Here is a 12,132-nt window from a genome sequence, read left to right on the forward strand (position 1 = left end):
CAAGTGACACCACAGAAATACAAAGGATCACAGACAACAGTGATCAAACAACTATATGCCAATAAAATGGACAGCTTAGAAGAAATGGACAAATTCTTAGAAATGTACAATCTCCCAAGATTGAACCAGGAAGAAATAGAAAATATGAACAGACCAATTACCAGTAATGAAATTGAATCAGTAATTTAAAAACTCCCAACCAAGGAAAGACCAGGACCAGATGGCTTCACAGGTGAATTCTACTAAACATTTACAGAAGAGTTAACACCTATCCTTCTCAAACTATTTTCCCTCCCCAAAAAAAGAAACTGCAGAGGGAGGAACACTTCCAAATTCATTCTGTGAGGCCAGCATCACCCTGATACCAAAACCAAGGATATCACAAAAAAAGAAAATTACAGGTCAATGTCACTGATGGACAAGATGCAAAAATCCTCAACACAATATTAGCAAACTGATTCCCACAATACATTAAAAGAATCATACGCCATAATCAAGTGGGATTTATCCCAGGGATGCAAGAATTTTTCAATATCTTCAAAATCAATGTGATACACCACGTTAACAGACTGAAGAATAAAAACCATATGATTATTTCTACAGATGCAGAAAAAGCTTTTGACAATATTCGACATCGATTTACGATAAAAACTCTCTAGAAAGTGGGCCTAGAGGAAACATACATCAACATACTAAAGGCCATATATGACAAACCCACAGCTAACATCATACTCAACAGTGAGAAGCTGAAAGCATTTAGGTGGGTTAATTACATGCCCACTCTCACCACTTTTATTCAACAGAGTACTGGAAGTCCTAGCCACAGCAATCAGACAAGATAAAGAAATAAATCCAAATTTGGAAAGGAAGAAGTAAAACTGTCACTGTTTGCATGATACTAAGTGTAGAAAATCCTAAAGATGCCACCAGAAACTACTACAGCTTATTAATGAATCTGGTAAAGTTGCAGGATACAAAACTGATATACAGAAATCTGTTGCATTTCTATGCATTGACAACGAACTGTAAGATACGGAAACAGGGACTTCCCTGGTGGCGCGGTGGATAGGAATCCACCTGTCAGTGCACGGGACACGGGTTCAATCCCTGGTCCAGGAAGATCCCACATGCTGCAGAGCAACTAAGCCCATGCACCACAACTACTGAGCCTGCATGCTGCAACTACTGAAAGCTGCGTACCTAGAGTCTGTGCTCCGCAACAAGAGAAGCCACTGCAACAAGAAACCCACGCACCGCAACAAAGAGTAGCCCCCACTTGCCACAACTAGAGAAAGCCCATGTGCAGCAATGAAGACCCAACGCAGCCAAAAATAAATAAAATTAAATCTTACAAGAAAAAAAAGATAAGGAAACAATCCCATTTACCATCTCATTAAAAGAATAAAATACTTACAAATAAACCTACCTAAGGAGGTAAAAGACCTGTATTCAGAAAACTGTAAGACATTAAGACTATAAAACTATAAGGTGAAGAAATTGAAGATGACACAAACAGATGGAAAGATATACCTTGTATTCTTGTATTGGAAAAATTAATATTGTTAAAGTGACCATACTACCCAAGGCAATCTATAGATTCAAAGCAATCCCTATCAAAATATACCCAGGGCACTTTTCATAGAACTAGAACAAATAATCTCAAAATTTGTATGGAAACACAAAAGACCTCGAATAAATAAAACCATCTTGGGAAAGAAGAACAGAGCTGGAGGAATCATGATCCCTGACTTCAGAGTATACTACAAAGCTAGAGTAATCAAAAAGTATGGTACTAGTAGAAAAACAGACACACAGATCAATGGAACAGAATAGACAGCCCAGAAGTAAACCCACAGACTTATAGTTAATTAACTTATGACAAAGGAAGAAAGAATATACAATGGAGAAAAGACAGTCTCTTCAATAAATGGTGCTGGGAAAACTGGACAGCCACATGCAAGAGAATGAAACTGGATCCCTGTCTTATACCATACACAAAAATTAACTTAGAATGGATGACAGGCTTTCAATATAAGATCTGAAAACATAACACTCCTAGAAAATAACAGGCTGTAAGTTCCTTGACATAAGTTATGGAGATGATTTTTTGGACTTGACACCAAAAGAAAAGGCAACAAAAGCAAAAATAAACAAGTTGGACTACATCAAACTAAAAAGCTTCTGCTCAGCAAAGCAAACCATCAACAAAATGAAAATATAACCTACTGATTTTGCAAATCATATATTTGATAAGAAGTTAATATCCAACAAGAAATCCAATTAAAAGATGGGAAAAGGATCTAAGTAGATATCTTTCCAAAGACATACAGATGGCCAACAAGTACATAAATAGGTGCTCAACATCACTAATCATCAGGGAAATACAAATCAAAACCACAATGAGATACCACCTCACACCTGTCAGAATGGCTATTACCAAAAAGACAACAAATAACAAGTGTTGGTGAGAATGTGGAAAAAAGGGAACCCTTATGCACTGTTGGTAGGAATGTAAATTGATGCAGCCACTGTGGAAAACAGTATGGAGGTTCCTCAACAAATTAAAAAACAGAACTACCATACGATCCAGGAATTCCACTTCAGAGTATTTTTCTGAAGAAAACAAAAACATTGTTTCAAAAGATATAGGCACTCCTATGTTCACTGAAGCATTATGTACAATAGCCAAGATATGGAAACAACTGAAATGTCTATTGATAAATGAACGGATAAAGAAAATATGGTAGATATACACAATGGAATATTATTCAACCATAAAAAAGAAGGAAAATTTTCACACTTGCAACAACATGGATGGACTTTGAGGGCATTATGCTAAGTGAAATAAGTCACACAATGAAAGACAAACACTTTGAAAGGCAAATAATCTTATATGTGTAATCATAAAAAAAAATGAGCTCGTATATATACAGATTTATGGTTCCAGAGGTGGGGAATGGGAGGGTGGGCAAAATGGATGAAGGGGGTCAAAAGGTACAAACTTCCAGTTATAACATGAATAAGTCATGGGGATGTAATATACAGCATGGTAACTATAGTGATTAATACTGTATGGCATATTTGAAAGTGCTAGAAGAGTAAATCTTAAAAATTCTCCTCACAAGAAAAAAAATTCTCTAACTATGTATGGTGACAGATGTTAACTAGACTTATTGTGGTGATCACTGTACAATATATACAAATATCAAATCATTCTGTTGTACAGCTTAAACTAGTATGTTATATGTCAATTACACCTGAATTTTTTTAAAGTAATTTACCTCCATAAAGGGCAGTTCCTCCTTCAATTAGGTTGCTGGGGGGCGGGGGGGCGGGGGCGGGTATTGAATCCTTTTAATCTCTAGTTGACCTGGGTTTCAGATTTGTTGTAGCATTAGTCAGATTCAGTTCAAGAATGGTTTAAAATTTTTTTAGGGTGACATCAGAAGCTCATCTTCAAGAGAAGTTCGGATCTGAGCACTAGTAAAACTTCACAGATCTCTTTGAGCTGTACAACCAGGCTGCTAGTGAGCACTCTCTGTTTTACATTCTGGCTGCCAGCTGGGGAGTACTTCGCTCTGCAGAGGCACCCTCTACTGTCCGTTCCTTAAGGAGCTCTCTCTCTGCCCTGTTACTCTAACTCCACCGTCTGAAAGCCTTTTGCCTTGTCCTGATTGAAAACCTGGATAGCCATAGAGGGACATTTCTTAGCTCTCCCGTGGGCCCCATCCATTGTGGCCCTGCCTTACATTTGGCGAAAGCCCGTAGCGCCTCAGAGAGGTTTCTGCTGACTCTCCTGCCCTGCCCCAAGCCTTCAGAAGGCTCCGCCCACCTCAAGGATGTTCTCAGCTCTCTTTCCTTGGCCCCAGCCTCCAGCACAGGTCTACATCCATGTACTCAGTGAAGGCCCCTGGGAAAGAGAGGTAGGTGCAGCCTAGCTCTGCGGCTGGGGCTCCTCAGGGTTCCAAATGTCATTCCGCCCCCATGCAGTAAAAGTTTGGCTGATTTCTCCAAGCTGTCTATAGCAGAGTCTTCTTCCTCCTGCTGTCCCCACCATGGATGAAAGCTACCTATGTGTCTCCTTTTTTCTGGGAAGGGCACATTACATCCTGGATTTTAATTCATTTAGATTTCTTTGTGTCCTCAGCTCTCTAGAGGGTTTTTAAAGAACTGTGATCTTCTAGCTTCTCTATCTTTTCCCACTGTTAGGGTAGAAACAGCAATGTCTAATTTTTGCAACTTTCCAAGTCCTAACAGAAAGTAGAAGTCTTTATTATCCATTCTGATAGAAGAAAAACAGACTTGGAGCAGATAAATGACTTGCCCAAAGTTTAGCATTAAAAACAAACAAAAAACAACCAAAAAAAAACAAACCCCAGAAAAACTACAGTATAAATTTGTATCTCCTGACTCCAAGTCTAGGGTTCTTTGTACTGCACAACAGGTAGTAAGGGCTATTTGACTCTCGGGAAGGCATTTAACCTCTCAGTATTTCTAATTTGTAAAATGAAAGGACTGTACTAGAGAAACTCAAAAGTCTCTTCCAAATCTAATTATTTCAAGATTCAATTAAGTTTGTGTTTTTAAAATATCCCACTGTTTCTGAAAACATAATTGTGTATCTTTAGGTGCCTTTCAATTTTAGATGTCTAATAAGGGTCACAAATTTATCAAGTCCAAAACCAACTCCTTTCTTCATCCCTACACTAAATTTACTCCTCCCATAGTCTTCATCTCAGCAAATGACAACCTGTTCCTATTGCTCAGGCTCAAATCACTGAACCACCCTTGACTTCCTTTTCTTTTCTATTCCACAGCCAATACTATGGATGACTGTACCATAATAATGTCCTCTCTGGTCTCCTCTGTTCTTGTCCTTTCTCCCCTCCCTCCTACCCCACATGTATTTTCCACATAGCAGACAGAATGGTCCTTTTATAAAATATAAGTCATATTCTGTCATTCTTCTTAAACTTTACCAATCATTTCCCCTTCCCTCAAAGGGAAAGGCAAACTCCTTTAAATGGCTTATAAATCCCAGGCGATCTGGTCTCACTGACTACCTTGGTCTTCCCTCTTGCCATGTCTTACTCCACTCCAGCCTCACTGTTTTCCTTGCTGTTTCTCCAACACACCAGGCAGTGCCCCAGGACCTTTACACTTGTGTCCTTTCCTGAAATGGTCCTTCTCTAGGCATTCCCATGACATATCCTCTGCTCAGATGTCACCTTATCAGAGAGGCCTTCCCTTCCACCTACATAAAAAGCAAGTCCTCCCACTTCTCATCCACTCACCCATCCTGCAAAACTTCCTTTCTCTTACTCAGCTTTCTTTTTCTCCAAAGCACTCTTCATCACCTTATCTGTATGTTTATTATCTGTCTTCCCACTGCTAGAACATAAACTCCATGAGGGCAGAGGCTTCCCTGTTTCATTCACTACTGGATACCCAGTGCCTAAAACAGTGACTGGCACATAGTGGGACAAACATTTGCTGGCTAGAAAACCATGAGACAGAAATTTAATAGAAAGACACAATTACACGGGCAGCACTGAGAACTGGAAAAGCTGGGTTTGAACCATGAGTGTGACCCCACAAAAGCTTTCCCAATGACTGCCCTGTTCTGCTCCCCCAGACCCCTCTGCTCCAACCACCCCAGTGCTGGAAGTGGCAGTGGCTGAGGTAGACACTACACAGGGTAGAGGTGAGACACAAAATGAGGCAGGTAAGGCAGAAGTAAAAGTGTAGCCCAAACTATGGCTGCCCATATCTAAGCTTTGGTGGGCTGTACTATTAAAAAAAAAAAAAAAAACACCCAAGTAAATCCTTCAGGATGTCATTACACAACATCATAACATCTGTCATAAAAGAAAAAGAGCTTGCTGGCTCAGCTGACAAGACACCAAGACTCTTATTCTTGGGGTAGTATGTTCATGCCAGGCACTGGGTACAATCTTTAGTTTGGGAAGAAGCCATGGTGCAATGGTTAAGACGTCAGACTTTGGAGACAGACTAGCTTAGTTCAAATCCTGGCTCTGCCACTCACCAACTATGTGACCTTGGGCAAACTGCCTAATCAACTAGGCCTGTTAAGTGGGTACAATGATGTTAATCTCATAGCGATGTTAGAAGGGTTAAATGAGATAAACGTGAAGTGATCAGCCTAAAACTGGGCACAGTGGAACGGTTCCATGAAAGCAAGTTACTGTTATAATTACTAAAAATTATGTGTCCCCACCCCAGTGCAGCCAAAAGCGAGACCAAATTTTGACAAGAGTAGAAAAATTAATACATAGAGAAACGTCTTGTCATATCTATTAACACAGCTCTCATTATATAATCCCTCTTAACTATACCATGTGATGGCAAAGAGACCAAAACTGCCTGTAAAATAAAATATATTTTATTGTGTTTCTCAAATCCTCTGAGAAGTCCTAACCACAGGCAAATACAGAAAGGAAAGGCCAAAATAGGGAGAAAATCCAAATAAAATGAATTAAAATGGGAAAACTGTATGATACGTTATTTTATTATTTCCAAAAAATAAATCTGCCTTACAAGCTAAAGTGGTAAGCAATAACAAAGACCTGATGACAAGAGGTATCCCAACGTATATTTTAATCCATACGAATTAAAGTTTAAATAGTTATTTGATGTCTTTTTATAACAGTTTTAGCATATACAACTAAAATAAATGTGAAATTTTTTATTAGGAAAAATCTCAGAAAATAAAATTTTACTTTTAAAAATAGTTTCATCCCCCAATTCTAAATGGCTTTACATTAAAAGCTGGCCTTATAAATCATACCAATGTTTTCTTAGGTCAGTCTCCCAAGGCAATAGAAATAAAAACAAAAATAAACAAACGGGACCTAATAAACTTACAAGCTTTTACACAGCAAAGGAAACCATAAGAAAAAAAAAAAGAAAGAGAGAAAAGAAAAGACAACCTATGGAATGGGAGAAAATATTCGCAAATTATGAGACCAACAAGGGCTTAATCTCCAAAATATACAAACGGCTCATACAACTCAACAACAAAAAAACAAACAACCCAATCGAAAAATGGGCAGAAGGGGACTTCCCTGGCAGTCCAGTGGTTGAGACTTCACCTTCTAATGCAGGGAGTACGGGTTTGATCCCTGGTCAGGGAGCTACAATTCCCACATGCCTCGTGGGCAAAAAGCAAAACATAAAACAGAAGCAATACTGTAGCAAATTCAATAAAGACTTTAAAAAATGGTCCACATCAAAAAAATCTTTTTTAAAAAAAGAAAAACGGGCAGAAAACCTTAATACAGGGGTCCCCAGGCCGTGGACAACTACAGGTCCGTGGCCTGTTAGGAACGCGGCCACACAGCAGAAGGTGAGCAGTGGGCAAGTGAGCGAAGCTTCATATGCCGCTAACCATCACTCGCATTACCGCCTGAACCATCATATCCCACTGCACCCCCCACCCCAGTGGAAAAACTGTCTTGCATGAAACCGGTCCCTGGTGCCAAAAAGGTTGGGGACCATTGCCTTAATAGACATTCCTCCAAAGAAGACATACAGATGGCCAGTAGGCACATGAAAAGATGCTCAACATCACTAATCATTAGAGAAATGCAAATCAAAACTACAGTGAGGTACCACCTGACACCGCTCAGAATGGCCATCATTAAAAAGTCTACAAATAACACGTGCTAGAGAGGGTGTGGAGAAAAGGAAACCCTCCTACACTGTCGGTGGGAATGTAAGTTGGTGCAGCCATTGTGGAAAATAGTATGGAGGTTCCTCAGAAAACTAAAAATCGAATTACCATATGATCCAGCAATCCCATTCCTGGGCATATACCCAGAGAAAACTATAATTCAAAAAGATACATGCACCCCTATGTTCATAGCAGCACTACTCACAATAGCCAAGACATGGAAACAACCTAAATGTCCACTGACAGATGAATGGATAAAGAAGATGTGGTACATATACACAATGGAATACTACTTACTCAGCCATAAAAAAGAATGAAATAGGGCTTCCCTGGTGGCACAGTGGTTGAGAGTCCACCTGCCGATGCAGGGGACACGGGTTCATGCCCCAGTCTGGGAAGATCCCACATGCCGCGGAGCGGCTGGGCCCGTGAGCCATGGCCGCTGAGCCTGCGCATCCGGAGCCTGTGCTCCGCAACGGGAGAGGCCGCGACAGTGAGAGGCCCGCGTACCGCAAAAAAAAAAAAAAAAAAGAATGAAATAATGCCATTTGCAGCAACATGGATACAACCAAAGATTATCATGCTAAGTGAAGTCAGAAAGAGAAAGACAAATACCATATGATATCATTTATATGTGGAATCTACAACATGACACAAGTGAACCTATCTATGAAACAGAAACAGACTCACGGACACAGAGAACAGACTTGTGGCTGCCAGCGGGGAGGGGGTTAGGGGAGGGATGGAGTGGGAGTTTGGGGTTAGCAGATGCAAACTATTATATATAGAATGGATAAACAACAAGGTCCTACTGTATAGCACAGGGAACTATATCCAATCTCCTGGGATAAATCATAATAGAAAAGAATATTTAAAAAAAAGAATGTTTGTGTATAACTGAGTCACTGCTGTACAGCAGAGATTGGCACCACACTGCAAATCAACTACACGTCAATAAAATTAAAAAAAAAAAAAGCTGGTCTTTGTGATTCACAAAAGCAGGTGCCAATTCCTGAGCACAAACTGAGATGACAGGAGAAACTTTAAATGCTATTACAGCCATGAGTATGAACCCTAATCCAATAATCTGTCTTCACTGATGCCTCTTCATCTCATCTGTGTGAAAGAGGAGAGGAGAGAAGGTTAGGAGTGCCTACTCTGTTCTACAGCGTCCAGGCCAGTGCCAAAAAAAACAAAATACAAGTAAGTGTTTGTATACGTAAGTGCTCAAAACATTAAAATCCAAGTAAGAGAGAAAACTAATTTCATAACATATAAATAGCATATACATTGAGGAACATATAACGATACACTATACATTATAATCCAAAACCATAAGCAGGTTCTTTTTTGTTTAATTAATTAATTTACTTATTTATGGCTGCATTGAGTCTTTGTTGCTGCACACAGGCTTTCTCTAGTTGTGTCGAGCGGTGACTACTCTTCGTTGTGGAGCACGGGCTCTAGGAGCACGGGCTTCAGTAGTTGTGGTAACGTAGGCTCAGTAGTTGTGGCTCGCAGGCTCTAGAGCGCAGGCTCAGTAGCTGTGGCACACGGGCTTAGTTGCTTGTGGGATCTTCCCGGACCAGGGCTCGAACCCATGTCCCCTTCACTAGCAGGTAGATTCTTAACCACTGCGCCACCAGGGAAGTCCCATAAGCAGGTTCTGAGACAAGACGCCTGGTTTTGAAATCTGGCTGGGTGACTGGGGCAAGTTACTTTACCTCTCTGTGCCTCAATTTCCTCACCTCTCAAATGGGGAAAGGTATCCTCATAAGGTGGTTGTGATGGTTAATTAAGACACGTGAGGTGCTTATAAAAATGTCCCACATAAAATGCACAAAATAAATGTCAGCTCTCATTATTATTTAAGGGCAATAGAAACAAGTGGCTTAATTGAAGAAACTTTCATTGAGAAATAGCTAAGCAGAGTTCCAAAATTCATGTGCAAAGTCATAAATATCAAATGCTAAAGCTGTATGTTTAGATTCAAGCATTTAATGAAGGGTTATGTTATGATCTCGAATACAGTTTGGGGATTACAGAAGCAGCCTCCTCATCCCCGCTGCTATACCAACCATTCCCCTTTTCCTCTGGAGCCCAGACATCATCTTACCACCCAATTAAATCCCTTCCATGAATTAAATTCTTAATGCTTAAAGATATACAAAAAGCAAAGCATTTCTAAGTTTAGCAAAGCAACCACTAGTACATAAGTACAATAAAATGCTTTTATTTTAGAGTAAATAAAACTCTAAAATTTACAATAGTGAATCAAGGTGGACTGTGGGTCAGGATGCAAGGGGTAGACAAAGGAGAAGAAAAGGAAAATGGACAACAGGAGGAATATGAGACTTCAGAGAAAGCTGTGAATATGTAACTCCTGAACATTCTTTTTCTCCTTCCTATAATCATAAGGGCTTTTCACACAGATAACATGTAAAAGCAAGGCACTGCAACATTTAAAACAGATTTTTGTAAAATTCATTTCCTGAAACTCTTGCTGGCTCCATTAATTTTCACTTAAAGCAATTCAGAATTTGAAAGAAACATACACAAAATAAAGGCACTGCTGTTAATTTGTGGGTGATTTTTTTTCCTGCTATCAACAGGCCACACACCTGGTGGTTGTTTTTCCAGAGTCAATGAGATACAGATCATCCACATTCCCTTACTACCTTAATTATTAAGAAAACACAGAGCTAGCCAGGATTCCAATGGGCAGTTTCTCTCTCCAGAAGGCTGACTGCCACTTGGGGAGCACCCTGCATCCTCAGCTTATTAGCTCTTCCACTAACCCCTGCAGATAAGGAGCAAATCTACACGAAATTACGAACAGTTACAGAAACTGTTTCTCGAACTAGGCATTTTCTTATTCCCCACCCCCACTCCCTCTCAAATATTCTATACCAAAGGTGTGTCCCCAAGCAGAGAATCCAGCCCCTCTCTTCTTTCACACCCTTTGGAGGCTTCTGGAGAATTCACACATCTGGTTGGCAATCCCCTGAATCCTGCCTATTCAAGCCAATATCTGAGCTGAGTCTTCAGGTTAGGTTTTAAAAAAACGTGCTTAATGGGGACCAGGTGGGAACGTCCATTCACTCTCAAGTTTATTGAATAAAGGTAATGATTTAAGACGTTTACCACGCACTAATTATGAATTGAATCCCTGAGTGAGGGTGCTGCATGCACGAAAAAACTCCAGCTTTATGTCCCCATTTTTAAAAAGGAGGGAGGAATCTCCAAAATTAAAATTTAAATTTCCACATGCTAAAAACCCTGTCAGAATGAATTTCAAAGAAATACCTATTTGTATATTACTAACATAACTGCATAGAAACAAGACAGGAAGCACGTAGACTACAATATAGCGTTGGTATGAATATATATGGCATATGATATTCATACATATCCTTTTTTATTTTTTTCTAACCACACCCTCTCTGAGTGGCTTCCTAGGCTCGCCGGGGCCAAACAGCGTCACGCTGTCCGGCGACCGGCCGGTTGGGGGTCCCAGCCAGGCACTCAAAGGTGAGAACGCGGCCCTGGGCAGCGGGCGGGCGCTCCGGCTCTCCAAGGGGTCCCCCTCCCGCGGGTCCGCCCAAGTCCTGCCCTGCCCGGGAGCCCCGCAGGCCGCAGCCCGGCCTCTCTGCGACCCCGGCGCCGCCCGCCCCAGCCCAGAAGGCGACCGCCCTGCGACCCAGCCCGGGCGGGGAAGGGCCAGGCGGCCGGGCTGCGAGGGGCCCAAACTCACCATGGCCGAAGAGCCACAGGCGCGCCCACAGCCCAGAGTCACACGGCGCCGGCAACGCCCGTTGTCCTGGTGACGCCAACTGGGCGCCCCGCCCCGTCCCCTAGGTGGGCTCAGAGGCGGCCATTGGCTGCCGGACAGCACATGACGCGCAGGGGCGGTGCCTTTGGACCGCCCCCCGCCCCCCACGATTCGGCTCTTGGGCGGGGCCTCTTTGGCTTTCTGCCTTTGCATCTGTCCCTCATCACCCTGATCACCTTGACATCCTTCACCTGACAGATGACCCTGACCTGACGGGAAAGGCCTTTATGGACTTACCTTATTTAAGAAACCTTATTTAAGTTACCTTGATTACACAGGTAACACATGATTATTTGAGACATTTTATTTATCTATTTAAATTTATTTATTTATTTATTTTTGGCTGCGTTGGGTCTTCGTGCTGCACATGGGCTTTCTCTAGTTGCGGTGAGCCGGGGCTACTCTTTGTTGTGGTGCACAGGCTTCTCAGTGCGGTGGCTTCTCTCGTTACGGAGCACGGGCTCTAGGCACACAGGCTTCAGTAGTTGTGGCATGCAGGCTCAGTAGTTGTGGCTCATGGGCTCAGTAGTTGTGGCTCACAGGCTCTAGAGCACAGGCTCAGTAGCTGTGGCGCACGGGCTTAGTTGCTCCGCGGCATGTGGGATCT

At 41.7% G+C, this 12,132-nt stretch overlaps 1 protein-coding gene across 1 annotated transcript in view; it reads right to left on the bottom strand.

Annotated features, from left to right (window-relative positions):
* FBXL2 (F-box and leucine rich repeat protein 2) overlaps nt 1-11,516 on the bottom strand; it is an 80,035-nt gene extending 68,519 nt beyond the window's left edge. Inside the window, exon 1 of the mRNA XM_065884584.1 lies at nt 11,448-11,516. Within this exon, the coding sequence (XP_065740656.1) occupies nt 11,448-11,450 (3 nt within the window). The 5' untranslated portion in view covers nt 11,451-11,516. The remainder of the gene's footprint in view (nt 1-11,447) is intronic.
* Nucleotides 11,517-12,132: the final 616 nt, after the last annotated feature.

This window comes from Phocoena phocoena, chromosome 10, assembly GCF_963924675.1.
Source record: "Phocoena phocoena chromosome 10, mPhoPho1.1, whole genome shotgun sequence".
Taxonomy (NCBI): domain Eukaryota; kingdom Metazoa; phylum Chordata; class Mammalia; order Artiodactyla; family Phocoenidae; genus Phocoena; species Phocoena phocoena.